Source organism: Muntiacus reevesi, chromosome 13 (assembly GCF_963930625.1).
Source record: "Muntiacus reevesi chromosome 13, mMunRee1.1, whole genome shotgun sequence".
NCBI classification, from domain to species: domain Eukaryota; kingdom Metazoa; phylum Chordata; class Mammalia; order Artiodactyla; family Cervidae; genus Muntiacus; species Muntiacus reevesi.
Window position 1 is genome coordinate 53,824,184 of NC_089261.1, and position 17,132 is coordinate 53,841,315.

General features: G+C 42.2%; 1 protein-coding gene across 1 annotated transcript in view; it reads right to left on the minus strand.

Annotated features, from left to right (window-relative positions):
* TBC1D9 (TBC1 domain family member 9) overlaps window positions 1-17,132 on the minus strand; it is a 128,540-nt gene that overhangs the window by 17,448 nt on the left and 93,960 nt on the right. The window contains exons 14-15 of the mRNA XM_065903915.1: window positions 2,180-2,278; window positions 1,937-2,005 (exon numbers count right to left, since the gene is read on the minus strand). Of these exons, the coding sequence (XP_065759987.1) occupies window positions 1,937-2,005; window positions 2,180-2,278 (168 nt within the window). The remainder of the gene's footprint in view (window positions 1-1,936; window positions 2,006-2,179; window positions 2,279-17,132) is intronic.

Consider the following 17,132-nt stretch of genomic DNA (forward strand, 5'->3'; position numbering starts at 1 on the left):
TAAGGAGAGCTTTCTTCAGGCAATATCCTTGGTGTACAAATGACATGCCTGGTACCTGGAGGTGCCCAGGCCACCAAGGGCAGGGGTCCCCAGGGAAGAAGATACGGCTTCAGTGATCTCAGCATCTTGGACTTCTGCACAGCCAGCCCTGGTCTTCCTCTTCTGGTGTGCCCCAAAGCCAGCCTCCTCTTTGGAATGTCACAGCCCTTCCCGGTACCTGTGCTCGGTCTTGCTGCCTCTAGCTGCTACTCCCCACTTCTGCATAGTCACCCTACATCCTGGCCCTACCCGTCCCCCACCCCCACTCTGTAAAGCAGATTTCTTCCAGTCTGATCTCAACTGGATCATTGTATTTTTTTCTTTCAATCCAAATTGGATCATTGTATGTTTCCCTCTACGAAATGAAGAGGAATTCCCTCCTTATGGAAAACCAACTTAACATAGAGCAATTAGGCACAGTGCTTTACATATCTGAATAAAAGACTAATGAGATGGCACATGCTTAAGACTGCACCGGTAAGTGCTGAATGCAGCCTGCTGGGGGCGCTGTTGCCCAAACGGGACTGCACAAGGCCATCAACCTCTCTGGGCCTGCCTCAGAAGCATGCATTGAAACCGGATCACTGAATCACCTATGTATTCAACACACATGTTCGGAACACCTATTGGGCAGGGACACAAAACTAGATACTAGAGAAACAGAAATAAATAGAATAGTGGTATTTTTTTTAAAAAAAAAGCCTCCAGTAGCTAACAGGTAAATGGGAATATTAGCAAAAATATTCTCAGCTCTCACATTCTCTGTCGGATCCTAAGATCTACTAGTGTCCAACTCAGATCTTTATGTTTGCTCCCTTCTGTTCATTCCTATACTATCTTTGCCATCCTCAATTATCTTTAGTTCTGGAAATAAAAGCTCTATAATATACAAAAAAAAACTAGCCAATTAGAGATTGTGATAAAATTGGTACCCGCGTAAAAGGCATCCTTTAAAATTTTTTCCTGGCAATTGTCACGTTTTTACCTATGATGTTGGTAATGATAGTTACAACAAAAGTGGTTTTTTTTTTTCCCTAGAAGAAAAACAATTCTACACTGCTTCATTTAATGACAATATTTCCTTATTGAGGATCGTGGGCTGACTTAGAAAAATCACAGAGATTTAAACAACTAGGCTTTCCCTTAGACATTCAAGCAGCTTTATTCTTATTCCAGCTACATATCTCTTCTTAAGGGTGCTTGAACATAGATTAATATAGGAAATTAAAATTTACACAAGTTTCAAAAAGAATTTAAGCTTGATTGCCATCATTCCATTGAGTATTATAAAGTAACACCTTATTTTCTTAAGTCCAAGGAAATAGTGAAAATACCACATAAAGTGGAAGAAGGTTAAAACATCAATTTAAATGAATTATATCTTTATTTTTCATATTAAGTACTCTATTTTTATACCCTTAACTCCATCTTCCTATGGATGCTTGTTGGCACTCATGCTATCCCTTCACAATTTAACAGAAAAATCTAGGAACTAACTGAATTATTAAAGTGAACTTCTGGGCTTCCCTGGTGGCTCAGTGGTAAAGAATTCACTGGCCAATGCAGTGAATGGGCCAATGCAGGAGACATGGGTTCAGCCCCTGGTCTGGGAAGATCTCACATGTCTTGGAGACGCTGAGCCTGTTCACCACAACTATTGGGCCTGTGCTCTAGCCGGGGAGCTGCAAATACTGAAGTCCAAGTGCCCTAGAGCTTGTGCTCCATAAGAGAAGCCAGCGCACAGAAAAGCCCTTACACCACAACCATAGAGGAGCCCCCCCCCACCAACTAAAGAAAAGCCCACAAAGCAATGAAGACCCAGCACAGTCAAAAAAAAAAAAAAAAAAGTGAACTCTTTTACTCCCTTCAGTGTACATGAATTTTCTTTGAAACTCACCTTGAAAAGAGCATAAAGTTCTTCTAGTTCATCAATGGTAAAGGACGTTTCAGTCACAATGGTTCGTACCTTATATAAAAAGAATAACACAGTGACTTTCACAAACTCAAAAATATCATAATGGGAAACTGCCTGGTTGTTTTCTTTCAAATCCGCTTAGTCTGTCAAGCAGGAATTGGAGTCAGTGGGGATACAAGAAAGGGTGGAAAAAGAAAGCCACATGCCATTTCTCAAAAGACTCACCACATTCCGTTTTGTAGTATCTTCCAGTGTCTGGATCACCTTTAGTCTCTGTTTAAATCTCATCTGCTCAATCAAATCCGCCCGGATAGTTCCAAATTTCTGGAAAAAAACAATATTGGCATTTCTGAGAAATTTGCTGGAGTACTTGGTGTCATGTCAGCAGGACCGATGGAGACAAATCCTGACACCAGGAGAAACTTCTTGCCAAATGACAGGGCTCTTAGACTATACCATCATTTATTGTATGTCCTTTGTTTATTTTGAAGCCATTTAACAATCTTAAATAAATAACAGAAAATTCTCATGCTTCTTAGCATTGAAGTAAATCTCAAAGCCAAATTAGTCTTTCTCAAATCAATAGTTCATATGGAAAAAAAAAAGTGAAAGTGTTGTTCAGTTGTGTTTGACTCTTTGTGACCCCATGGACTGTAGCCCGCCAGCTCCTCTGTCCATGGAGTTCTCCACACAAGAATACTGGAGTGGATAGCCATTCCCTTCTCCAGGGGATTTTCCTGACCCACAGGTTGAACCTGAGTCTCCTGCATTGCAGGCAATTCTTTACCATCTGAATGGCCAGGGAAGCCCAGTTCATAAGAAATGAGAGGGTTAAGTAAGGCTATAGGGACCCTTTGTGGATGAAATAATGCATTCAAGGAAGAACTTTCTTGACAGGAAGAAAGGAAGTGTATGAGGCCAACTACTCAACTGGGAGGTTGTAGGAAATGTTGGAGTGTGGCTTCCTGTTCTGATCTCTAGTTCAACAGCATTTGTCTCTCGATGGTAGACACTCAGGAGTAGCTACCTTTCCCAACCCAAGAAGCCTAGCATTGCCTGAATATTTGAGATGTTAGCACTGGGGAGGAGGAGTCTTGGAGAGGAAATGCATATGACTTCCCTCTACATTTCTTTGCTACCTCTTATAAATCTATAATGGTTTCAAAATAAAAGTGGATTTGGGGGATTTGTTTTGCTTTTGGAAGTTATGGTGTAACATTTTACAACAGAAAAAGATGAAGCAGTCTGAAAAATAAGTGACAATCAGGGGCCTGAGAAATTCCCCCTGAGTTTAAGAATACTATTGGCATATACAGAGAGCACTGACTTTTGAATTTATGCTTGTCACACAGACTGGAAGCTGGCTCATCAATACCCGTATGTCTGTTCTCCCTGCATGCAGAGAATTCAAAATTTTAGCCAAATACCCAGATGCTAAGCAAAAGACTACATTTCCCAGTGTCCCCTGCAGCTTGTTGTACTAGGTGACTGATTCTGGCCAATGGGATGTGAGTAGAAGTGATGCTGTTGTTCAGGTACTCTTTGTGACCCCAAGGACTGCAGCACTCTCGGTTTCCTTGTCCTTCACTATCTCCCGGAGTTTGCTCAAACTCATGTCTATTGAGTCGGTGATGCCATCCAACCACCTCATCCTCTGTCTCCCCCTTTTCCTTCTGCCCTCAATCTTTCCCAGCATCAGGGTCTTTTCCAGTGAGTCAGCTCTTGAGTGCCCATTAAAGGAAAGAGGCACACCCATCCTACCCCCTTCCTGTGTGGATAAGACTTTTCTCAAGAGTGGATTAGATGGGGAGGGAGGTGGGAAGGAGGTTCAAGAGGGAGGGTACATATGTACACCTAAGGCTGATTCATGGTGATGTCTGGCAGAAACCAACACAATTCTGTAAAGTGATTATCCTTCAATTAAAAAATAAATTTTAAAAAAGAGTGGATTGGAAAGAGCCTGGGTCCCTGATGCCATTGAGCTCCACACGAGTCCTGAACTCCATAAGCATACTCAAAGCGAAAGAAAACTAAATTTCTGTCTTAACTCTATTTTGGGGACTATGGTTACAATAGCCTAACCTGTGTTCCAACAAACACAAGAGCTAAAACTTACAAACTGATTAAGTGCTCGGCACAAATTACGCGTTTTGTTTAAATTCCATTTAATCCCTTTCTCCTGGTTCTATTTATGCCTTACCAGCTACTCCTTTTCTATCTCCTCTGCACATCCTCTCTATCTTGAATCCCTGGGCAGCTCCAGGGCTCAGTCTTTAGACCTCTACACACCTACATCCTAGGGATTCCCCTCACTGTTTACCACCTCTGTTGTTCACACCCTGGTCCAATCAGAGGCTTAACACACACACACACACACACACACACACACACACACACACACACAATGTGACAGTTGAAAGTTAAGTTTAACTGGGTACAAAATGAGGGCTATAGCCTGGGAGACATTTCAGATGGCTCTGAGAAACTGCTCCTAAGAGGTAGGGGGAAGGTCAGTATATCTGATTTCAGTGAAGGTGGAGTATGTGCAATCAAGCATATATTTTTTTGCAGAAAGCTTCTGCTAGTCTCATAAAGGTTATGAAGTCATGTGGAGTTAGACATCACCATGATGGAATTTAGTGCTTTTCTAGATATAAGATGCACGAATTGGGCTCCTAAAATGAGCTCCTGAAAATATCTGACCTGTTTTGCCAGTTTCCCAGAGCACAGAGCGCCTCATTTCTGCTCTCCACCCTGAACTCCTTCCAGGTGTTGAAGGTCAGCAGCTGCAGCAGCTCATGATTTATTCCTTGTAGAGGTGGATGGCAAAAGTGTGCGTGTGTGTGTGTGTGTGTGATGTCCAGGCAGATGGCAAGTGTGTGTGTGTGACGTCCAGTAGTCAGTAGCTGCAGCAGCTCACGATTTAATCCTTGTAGACGCGGATGGCAAGTGTGTGTGTGTGCGTGTGTGCCACGTCCAGGCGGATGACAAGTGTGTGTGTGTGTGTGCGTGCGTGTGTGTGTGTGACGTCCAGTTGTCAGAAGCTGCAGCAGCTCATGATTTATTCCTTGTAGAGGCAGATGGCAAGTGTGTGTGTGTGTGTGTGTGTGTGTGTGTGTGTGTGTGTGAGATGTCCAGTCACTCAGTCGTGTCTGACTTCTGTGGCCCCACAGACTGTAACCCACCAGGCTCCTCCATCCATGGGATTCTCCAGGCAACGATACTGGAGTGGGTTGCCATTTCCTTCTCCAGGGGAATCTTCCCAACCCAGGGTTGAATGCACACCAACTGCATTGGCAGGGAGATTTTTTTTTTCTTTTTACCACTAAGCCACCTGGGAAGTGGTTTTAAAACCTGAGCCTTGACACCACTCCCTTGCTCACAACTCCAGCGTTTTCACAGCTCACTCGGAGTCAAATTCCAAGTCTCCCCAGTGATTCCAAGCCCTACACGGCTCCCCCTCCCTCAGCCGCCTCGCTGGTCAGCTGCCCACACCCTTTCTCACGGCCTCAGGCACAGCGGGCTCTTGCTGCTCCCCTGGACATTACGGCAGCCCCACTGCCAGCCCCGGCCTCTGCGGCAGCCGCTTCTCCGCCGGGAAATGGCTTCCTTCAGACACAACTCGCTGGCTCCCCCAGGTCATCTGAGTCTCTGCTAGAGGTCCCTTCACAGACACACAAACCCAAGAGAAACAGCACGTGCCCACCCTTTTAACCTGCTCTGTACTTTCTTACTTGACTCTGCCACAGCCTGCCTCTCGCCCCTTACTATGAGGGCACAGATACGGAGTCTCAGCAAGTGCTCAACGGGTGTTTACTGGACACACTGAACCCTGGGGATAATTTCAGGAAGTAAGTGCTCTTCCTAGCTCCATTTCAGAGATAAGGGAACAGAAGCTTAACAAAAGTCATCAACTTGCACAAGCTCACGGAGCTGTGGTGGTATAGCCCAGTTTGAACACATCAGGCTGTCCGATTCTAGAATCTGCACCCTTGGAAGACTCCCCAGGGGTTCGTCTCCCTGACTTGCTGCAGAGAGCAGTCAGTGTTCAGTAAGGCCTTGAGTTGCTAGATTCAGTGAATAAAATGTAGGAGATACAGGATGTCCAGTTAAACCTTTAACTCAGATAAACAAGAGTGATCATTTAAGTATGGCCCATGCGATGTCAGTCTTTTCTGTATCTTATCTGACAACACCAGAAATGGCATCTCTCTATAGGTTGTTCCACATGGTAGACTCTGAACCATGTAACTTATAATTTCACCAAACTGAAGTCAACAGCAAAAAACCCTACCCTTCTAATGCTTTCTATCTATTCAATATGTTTTTCCTGCTTTGAAAGAGAATTGTGTTTTGACTCAGGTGTTCCTTCCCGATAGTTATGACAAGAGTACACTGACATCTTAGAACTTAGATCAGTTACTTAGAACTTTCATCACTTGATGTGATCGGAGGGCCTTGATCTACAAATGCAGGGTTTATGGATGAATTTTCCCATCTCCAGAGAAGTGTCTTCTCAAGGCCGAGTCAGAATCCTCTCCACTCTAAAGACGATATGGCCATTACTACCACTTAGAAGCCAGAATTCAAAAGTTGTTAGTAGGAGCTGCCACTAGTGATGAAAAATGTCATACTTAATTCACTCTGGGTTAAATCCTCAGGTGGGATTAAAACTCCCAAGAAAGGTAACTCTTTTGATCCTCACAGAAGAATGGCAAGTATCCACTACAGAGCTCATACTGAAGATGGAGGGGTGGGTTTACCTCAAACCAGGACACAGTCTGCCTTTGATCAACCAAGAAACATTACCTATGAGACAGAAGGAAGCTATTCTTGCACTACAACTGGCATAGACATTAACAGCTCATGCCATTGGCCATCCTTACAATAACCTTGTGAATAAGTACTGTTACTTCTATTTAACAGATGAGAAAACTGATGTTCAGAGAGGTTCTAGAAGCTACCCAGAGTCCCACAAGGGCTGCACTGCAATTGAAGGTTCAGTCATTGGTTCTATAGCTCCACCACATACTTTTCTAGCATTCTAGAAAAGGGGTCCAGATGGGTTCTTCTTTGTCTTTGGGTGGAGGAGAATGTAAATTTTGGAGCTAGACAAAATTTCATTCAAATTCATTTTCTTTTACTAATTATCTGTGTGACTTTAGGCAACTTGGTCAAGTCTTCTGAATTATAGTTTCTTCCTCTGTACAAGGAGACCCCAAAATTGTCCTTGTAGATTGCCCTTAGAGATAATGATACATTAATATAAAGCACTAGTAACAGTAACTCACAGTAAACATTGGTTTGGTGATCTCTGCAGATTGCTAAAGAACAAGTTAGGTTTCTCAGGTGGCTTAGTGCTAAAAAAAATCCACCTGCCGGGGGGAAGAACTAAGATGGCAGAGGAACAGGACGGGGAGACCATTTTCTCCCCTACAAATTCATCGAAAGATCATTTGAACACTGAGCAAACTTCACAAAACAACTTCTGATCACTAGCAGAGGACATCAGGCACCCAGAAAAGCAGCCCATTGTCTTCAAAAGGAGGTGGGACAAAATATGAAAGATAAAAAGAGAGACAAAAGAGTTAGGGATGGAGATCCGTCCGGGGAAGGGAGTCTTAATAGAGGAAGTTTCCAAACACCAGGAAACCCTCTCATGGGCGGGTCTGGGGGGAGTTTTCGAATCTCGGAGGGCAATCTAACCAGGAGGAAAAATAAATAAAACCCACAGATTACATGCCTAAAAGCAACTCCCAGCAGAAAAGTACCCCAGACACTCGCATCTGCCACCAGTAAGTGAGGGCTGAATGAAGAGGAGCAGGAGGCATTGCTTAGGGTAAGAACCCAGCCTGAATGCCCTGAGGGCAACCTGAGAGAGCTAACATGAGATAACAACTTCAGTTCAGTTCAGTTCAGTCGCTCAGTCGTGTCCGACTCTTTGCAGCCCCATCGCAGCACGCCAGGCCTCCCTGTCCATCACAAATTCCCCAAGTTTACTCAAACTCATGCCCATCGAGTCAGTGATGCCATCCAGCCATCTCATCCTCTGTCGTCCCCTTCTCCTCCTGCCCCCAATCCCTCCCAGCATCAGAGTCTTTTCCAATGAGTCAACACTTTGCATGAGGTGGCCAAAAGTATTGGAGTTTTCAGCTTCAGCATCAGTCCTTCCAATGAACACCCAGGACTTATCTCCTTCGGGATGGACTGGTTGGATCTCCTTGCAGTTCAAGGGACTCTCAAGAGTCTTTTCCAACACCACAGTTCAAAAGCATCAATTTTTTGGCGCTCAGCTTTCCTCACAGTCCAACTCTCACATCCATACATGACCCACTGGAAAAACCATAGCCTTGACCAGACGGACCTTTGTTGGCAAAGTAATGTCTCTGCTTTTTAATATGCTATCTAGGTTGGTCATAACTTTCCTTCCAAGGAGTAAGCGTCTTTTAATTTCATGGCTGCAGTCACTATTTGCAGTGATTTTGGAGCCCAAAAAAAAGTCTGACACTGTTTCCACTGTCTCCCCATCTATTTCCCATGAGGTGATGGGACCAGATGCCATGATCTTAGTTTTCTGAATGTTGAGCTTTAAGCCAACTTTTTCACTCTCCTCTTTCACTTTCATCAAGAGGTTTTTTAGTTCCGCTTCAATTTCTGCCATAAGGGTGGTGTTATCTGCTTATATGAGGTTATTGATATTTCTCCCAGCAATCTTAATTCCAGTTTGTGCTTCTTCCAGCCCAGCATTTCTCATGATGTACTCTGCATATAAGTTAAATAAGCAGGGTGATAATATACAGCCTTGACGTACTCCTTTTCCTATTTGGAACCAGTCTGTTGTTCCATGTCCAGTTCTAACCGTTGCTTCCTGACCTGCATACAGGTTTCTCAAGAGGCAGGTCAGATGGTCTGGTATTCCCATCTCCTTCAGAATTTTCCACAGATAACAACTTAAACTGTGGGATAGCAAGAGAGAGAGTTAACCTGTGAAAAGCCCTAACCTAAGGCACAGCCGGCCCGTTCCCAGAACAAAGGAATGAGCAATACCAGAGACTAGCTAGCCAGCTGCGGACCGGCCCATACCCTGCCAGAGGCAGAGGGGAGGTGGGCGCCAGCCAGAGTCGGAAAGGGGCAAACTCGGCCCCAGAGACGGCACCCCCTACCAAGCTGCAAACAGGCTTCCAGTTGCTAACCAAAGACTTCCTGAGATTCTGGATGGTTGACATCCGCTGGGAGGGTCGTGGCTAGAGACCAGCTCCCCAGAAGAGACACAAGGCATACCTGACTGGCGCGTGGAGACTGAGGCTGGGACCACGGAGGGGATAAGGTGCGCTGCACCCAGGGAGAATGAGCCTGAGAAGCTCCTGTCTGCCTGAGCAGCTTGGGCAGGGAAGGCACAAAACGCAGGCCCAACCTTTTGTGGAGGACCCGAGAACCTGAACCTGAGCGGCTTAGGCCTGGGAAGTGCACGCAACTCAGGGCCTGCTCCCTGTAGAGCAGCCTGGAGCCTGAGCAGTGTAGACGGGGAAAGCACACACCCATGAGCGGGGCAAACCCAGTGTGGCCGGAACACAGAGAGTGCTCCCCACAAACGCCAGTGACATTTGTCTGCAGCGCCCCTCCCTCCCCGCAGCACGACTGAACAAGCGAACCTAAACAAGAGACCACCTCCGCCTGCCTGTGTCAGGGCGGAAATTAGACACTGAAGAGACCTGCAAACAGAAGCCAAATAAACAAAGGGAACCGCTTCAGAAGTGACCGGTGCAACAGATTAAAATCCCTGTAGGTAACACCGACTACACCAGAAGAGGCCTATAGATATTGAGAAGTATAAGCTGGAACAAGGAGCTATCTGAAACTGAACTGAACCCACACTTCCCACAACAGCTCCAGAGAAATTCCTAGATATGTTTTTACTATTATTATTATTTTTTAATTAAAAATTTTTTTTCTTTTTTTTAAAGTCCTCTATTACTCCTTAGTTTTCATTTTTATAACCCACTATAACCTTGCAAAAAAAAAAGACCCTATTTTTAAAGCAAACGTCATATACATTTCTTAAATTTTTTGTGTTTTTGTTTTTTTTTTAATATTGTATCTTTAAGAGTCTAAACGCTACTCTAGATTTTTTATCTTTGTTTTTCAGTATTTGATATCAATTTCAGACATTTAAGAATACAACCTTCAGTACCCATTTTTACTCAGGAGTGTGATTACTGGTTTGATTACTCTCTGCCCCTCTTGACTCTCCTTTTTCTCCCCCAGATCACCTCTATTTTCTCCCTCCCCCTCTCTTCTCAGTCCAATTCTGTGAATCTCTGTGGGTGTTCTCAGCTGTGGAGAACACTTAGGGAACAGAGTACAACCTAGATCTGTCTCTCCTCTCTTGAGTCCCCCTTTTCTCCTCCTGATCACCTCTATCTCCTTCCTCCCTCTCCTCTTCCTCATGTAACTCTGTGAACCTCTCTGGGTGTCCCTCACTGTGGAGAATCTTTTCACCATTAACCTAGAAGTTTTATCATCAGTGCTGTATGGATGGAGAAGTCTTGAGGCTACTGGAAGAATAAGATTGAAATCCAGAGGCAGGAGACTTAAGCCCAAAACCTGAGAACATCAGAGAACTCCTGACTACAGGGAACATTAATTAATAAGAGATCATCCAAAAGCCTCCATACCTACACTGAAATCAACCAGCACCCAAGAGCCAATAAGTTCCAGAGCAAGACATACCACACAAATTCTCCAGCAACGCAGGAACATAGCCCTGAGCGTCAAAGTCACACCAAACACATAGACCCATCTCAAAACTCACTACTGGACACTCCATTGCACTCCAGAGAGAAATCCAGCTCTACCTACCAGAACACCAACGCAAGCTTCCCTAACCAGGAAACCTTGACAAGCCAATCGTCCAACCCCACCCACTGGGAGAAACATCCACAATAAAAAGGAAGCACAGACTTCCAGAATACAGAAAGGCCACCCCAAACACAGCAATCTAAATAAGATGAAAAGGCAGAGAAATACCCAGCAGGTAAAGGAACATGAAAAATGCCCACCAAGCCAAACAAAAGAGGAGGAGATAGGGAATCTACCTGAAAAAGAATTTAAAATAATGATAATAAAAATGACCCCAAATCCTGAAAACAAAATGGAGTTACAGAAAAATAGCCTGGAGACAAGGATTGAGAAGATGCAAGAAATGTTTAACAAGGACCTAGAAGAAATAAAAAAGAGTCAATTAAAAATGAATAATGCAATAAATGAGATCAAAAACACCCTGGAGGGAACCAACAGTAGAATAATGGAGGCAGAAGATAGGATAAGTAAGGTAGAAGATAAAATGGTGGAAATAAATGAAGCAGAGAGGAAAAAAGAAAAAAGAATCAAAAGAAATAAGGACAACCTCAGGAACCTCTGGGACAATGTGAAATGCCCCAACATTTGAATCATAGGAGTCCCAGAAGAAGACAAAAAGAAAGGCCATGAGAAAATACTCAAGGAGATAATAGCTGAAAACTTCCCTAAAATGGGGAAGGAAATAGTCACACAAGTCCAAGAAGCCCAGAGAGTCCTAAACAGGATAAACCCAAGGCAAAACACCCCAAGACACATATTAATCAAATTAACAAAGATCAAACACAAAGAACAAATATTAAAAGCAGCAAGGGAGAAACAACATATAACACACAAGGGGATTCCCATAAGGATAACTGCTGATCTTTCAATAGAAACTCTTCAGACCAGAAGGGAATGGTGGGACATACTTAAAGTAATGAAAGAGAATAACCTACAACCCAGATTACTGTACCCAGCAAGGATCTCATTCAGATATGAAGGAGAAATCAAAAGCTTTACAGACAAGCAAAAGCTGAGAGAATTCAGCACCACCAAACTAGCTCTTCAACAAATGCTAAAGGATCTTCTCTAGACAGGAAACACAGAAAGGTTGTATGAACGCAAACCCAAAACAACAAAGCAAATGGCAATGGGAACATTCTTATCAATAATTACCTTAAATGTAAATTGGTTGAATGCCCCAACCAAAAGACAAAGACTGGCTGAATGGATACAAAAGCAAGACCCCTATATATGCTGTCTACAAGAGACTCACCTCAAAACAAGGGACACATACAGACTGAAAGTGAAGGGCTGGAAAAAAAATCCTTCATGCAAACGGAGACCAAAAGAAAGCAGGAGTCGCAATACTCATATCACATAAAATAGACTTTAAAATAAAGGCTGTGAAAAGAGACAAAGAAGGACACTACATAATGATCAAAGGTTCAATCCAAGAAGAAGATATAACAATTATAAATATATATGCACCCAACATAGGAGCACCGCAATATGTAAGGCAATTGCTAACAAGTATGAAAGGGGAAATTAACAGTAACACAATAATAGTGGGTGACTTTAATATCCCACTCACACCTATGGATAGATCAACTAAACAGAAAATTAACAGGGAAACACAAACTTCAAATGACACAATGGACCAACTAGACCTAATTGATATCTATAGGACATTTCACCCCAAAACAATGAATTTCACCTTTTTCTCAAGTGCACAAGGAACCTTCTCCAGAAGAGATCACATCCTGGGCCATAAATCTAGCCTTGGTAAATTCGAAAAAATTAAAATCATTCCAGTAATCTTTTCTGACCACAATGCAGTAAGATTCAATCTCAATTACAGGAAAAAAACTATTAAAAATTCAAATATGGAAGCTAAATAACATGCTTCTGAATAACCAACAAATCATAGAAGAAATCAAAAAAGAAATCAAAATATGCATAGAAATGAATGAAAATGAAAACACAACAACCCAAAACCTATGGGACACTGTAAAAGCAGTGTTAAGGGGAAGGTTCATAGCAATACAGGCTTACCTCAAGAAACAAGAAAAAAGTCAAATAAATAACCTAACTCTACACCTAAAGCAACTAGAGAAGGAAGAAATGAAGAACCCCAGGGTTAGTAGAAGAAAAGAAATCTTAAAAATTAGGGCAGAAATAAATGCAAAAGAATCAAGAGACCATAGCAAAAATTAACAAAGCTAAAAGTTGGTTTTTTGAAAAGATAAATAAAATTGACAAACCCTTAGCCAGACTCATCAAGAAACAAAGGGAGAAGAATCAAATCAACAAAATTAGAAATGAAAATGGAGAGATCACAACAGACAACACTGAAATACAAAGGATCATAAGAGACTACTACCAGCAGCTCTATGCCAATAAAATGGACAACTTGGAAGAAATGGACAAATTCTTAGAAAAGTATAACTTTCCAAAACTGAACCAGGAAGAAACACAAGATCTTAACAGACCCATCACAAGCACAGAAATCGAAACTGTAATCAGAAATCTTCCAGCAAACAAAAGCCCAGGACCAGATGGCTTCACAGCTGAATTCTACCAAAAACTGAGAAGAGCTAACACCTATCTTACTCAAACTCTTCCAGAAAATTACAGAAGAAGGTAAACTTCCAAACTCATTCTGTGAGGCCACCATCACCCTAATACCAAAACCAGACAAAGATGCCAAAAAAAGAAAACTACAGGCCAATATCAGTGATGAACATAGATGTAAAAATCCTAAACAAAATTCTAGCAAACAGAGTCCAACAACATATTAAAAAGATCATACATCATGACCAAGTGGGCTTTATCCCAGGAATGCAAGGATTCTTTAATATCCACAAATACATCAAAGCAATATAACACATTAACAAATTGAAAGATAAAAGCCATATGATCCTCTCAATAGATGCAGAAAAAGCCTTTGACAAAATTCAACATCCATTTATAATAAAAACTCTCCAGAAAGCAGGAATAGAGGGAACATACCTCAACATAATAAAAGCTATATATGACAAACCCACAGCAAACATTATCCTCAATGGTGAAAAACTGAAAGCATTTCCCCTAAAGTTAGGAACAAGACAAGGGTGCCCACTCTCACCACTACTATTCAACATAGTGTTGGAAGTGTTGGCCACAGCAATCAGAGCAGAAAAAGAAATAAAAGGAATCCAGATAGGAAAAGAAGAAGTAAAACTCTCACTGTTTGCAGACGACATGATCCTCTACATAGAAAACCCTAAAGACTCTACCAGAAAATTACTAGAGCTAATAAATGAATATAGTAAAGTTGCAGGATAAATAATTAACACACAGAAATCCCTTGCATTCCTACACACTAACAATGAGAGAACAGAAAGAGAAATTAAGGAAACAATACCATTCACCATTGCAACAAAAAGAATAAAATACTTAGGAGTATATCTACCTAAAGAAACAAAAGACCTATACATAGAAAACTATAAAACACTGATGAAAGAAATCAAAGAGGACACAAACAGATGGAGAAATATACCGTGTTCATGGATTGGAAGAATCAATATTGTGAAAATGAATATACTACCCAAAGCAATCTATAGATTCAATGCAATCCCTATCAAGCTACAAACGGTATTTTTCACAGAACTAGAACAAATAATTTCAAAAATTGTATGGAAATACAAAAAACCTTGAATAGCCAAAGCAATCTTGAGAAAGAAGAATGGAACTAGAGGAATCAACCTGCCTGACTTCAGACTCTACTACAAAGCCACAGTCATCAAGACAGTATGGTACTGGCACAAAGAGAGAAATACAGATTAATGGAACAGAATAGAAAGCCCAGAGATAAATCCACGAACCTATGGACACCTTATCTTTGACAAAGGAGGCAAGGATATACAATGGAAAAAAGACAATCTCTTTAACAAGTGGTGCTGGGAAAACTGGTCAACCACTTGTAAAAGAATGAAACTAGAACACTTTCTAACACTATACACAAAAAATAAACTCAAAATGGATTAAAGATCTAAATGTAAGACCAGAAACTATAAAACTCCTAGAGGAGAACATAGGCAAAACACTCTCCAACATAAATCACAGCAAGATCCTCTATGACCCACCTCCCAGAATATTGGAAATAAAAGCAAAAATAAACAAATGGGACCTAAGGAAACTTAAAGCTTTTGCACAACAAAGGAAACTATAAGTAAGGTGAAAAGACAGCCCTCAGATTGGGAGAAAATAATAGCAAATGAAGCAACAGACAAAGGATTCATCTCAAAAATATACAAGCAACTCCTGAAGCTCAATTCCAGAAAAATAAATGACCCAATCAAAAAATGGACCAAAGAACTAAACAGATACTTCTCCAAAGAAGACATACAGATGGCTAACAAACACATGAAAAGATGCTCAACATCACTCATTATTAGAGAAATGCAAATCAAAACCACAATGAGGTACCATTACAAGCCAGTCAGGATGACTGCTATCCAAAAGTCTACAAGCAATAAATGCTGGAGAGGGTGTGGAGAAAAGGGAACCCTCTTACAGTGTTGATGGGAATGCAAACTAGTACAGCCACTATGGAGAACAGTGTGGAGATTCCTTAAAAAACTGGAAATAGAACTGTCATATGACCCAGCAATCCCACTGCTGGGCATACACACCGAGGAAACCAGATCTGAAAGAGACACATGTACCCAAATGTTCATCGCAGCACTGTTTATAATAGCCAGGACATGGAAGCAACCTAGATGCCCATCAGCAGACCAATGGATAAGAAAGCTATGGTACATATACACAATGGAATATTACTCAGCCATTAAAAAGAATTCATTTGAATCAGTTCTAATGAGATGGATGAAACTGGAGCCCATTACACAGAGTGAAGTAAGCCAGAAAGATAAAGACCAATACAGTATACTAACACATATATATGGAATTTAAAAAGATGGTAATGATAACCCTATATGCAAGACAGAAAAAAAGACACAGATGTACAGAACAGACTTTTGGACTCTGTGGGAGAAGGCAAGGGATGATCTGAGAGAATAGTATTGAAATAAGTACACTATCAAGGGTGAAACAGATTGCCAGTCCAGGTTGGATGCATGAGTCAAGGGATGATCTAAGAGAATAGTATTGAAATAAGTACACCATCAAGGGTAAAACAGATCGCCAGTCCAGGTTGGATGCATGAGTCATGTGCTCAGGGCTGGTGCACTGAGAAGACCCAGAGGGAAGGGATGGGGAGGGAGGCGGGAGGGTGGTTCAGGATGCAGAACACATGTAAATCCATGGCTGATTCATGTCAATGTATGGCAAAAACCACTCAATAATGTAAAGTAATTAGCTTCCAACTAATAAAAATAAATGGAAAAAAAAAATCCACCTGCTGGTGCAGGAGGCACAAGTTCTATCCTTGGGTGAGGAAGATCCCCTGGATAAGGAAAGGGCAACCCGTACCAGTATCTGTGCTTGGAAAATCCCAAAGAGTTAGTTCCCCCAAGCCTGACCTTCAAAGAGCCCTCTACATTTTATATTTAATTAACCTCTGTTCCTGAAGTAGAAATGGACCCTGCAGTTTGCCAGGCAGGTCCAGGGACTGGCCATAATCAGACACAATGGAATACATATAATGGCCCTTTCATTGAGAGCAAACAGTCCTAACCTAAAAGGAAACCGTAAACTCCCAGGTTCCTGCCTAGCTATTTCCGGAGGATTTCTAAAGGAAAATGGTTTATGCGGAGGACTGGGCCGTGATCTCCTCTCCCCTGCCCCTTCGCCTTTTTGGAGGGGCTTGGACAGAATAGAATTCTGAAAAGAGCAAGCAAACAATGGCTAAGTAGATCCTCTCTCTTTGCAGTGGCTGCTGGGTGCCTTGCAAATCAATCAGTGGTTTCAAGACTTCCCGCTAACCAGCTGCTACTGGACCCATTGACCTCATGTCCATATGTACACCTACAAGTCCATCCACATTCTATCCAGACACACCCCCTTGGCTCTGGTTTTTAATGCTGGGGAGCTCTCGTCTGCCTCCTGACTCTGCCACTTTCTGTGTGCCTTGGGAGAACTGACTCAACCTCTCTAAACTTACATTTTAACCTTAAATGTGTGAACATGGACCTGGTGGGGCTATCGATGAAGCACCTGGCACTTGTCCCACACGAGGTGGGTTCTCCATGAGTGACAGCTATTATCACCAGAATTAATAAGCCCAACACATTAATCTGAACTTTCAAACTGTCTGTCCTTCTGCACAAACTCCTCCTTTTGTTTTATCAGCCACCTCCTTTCCCCACTTCAGTTCAGTTCAGTCCCTCAATCATGT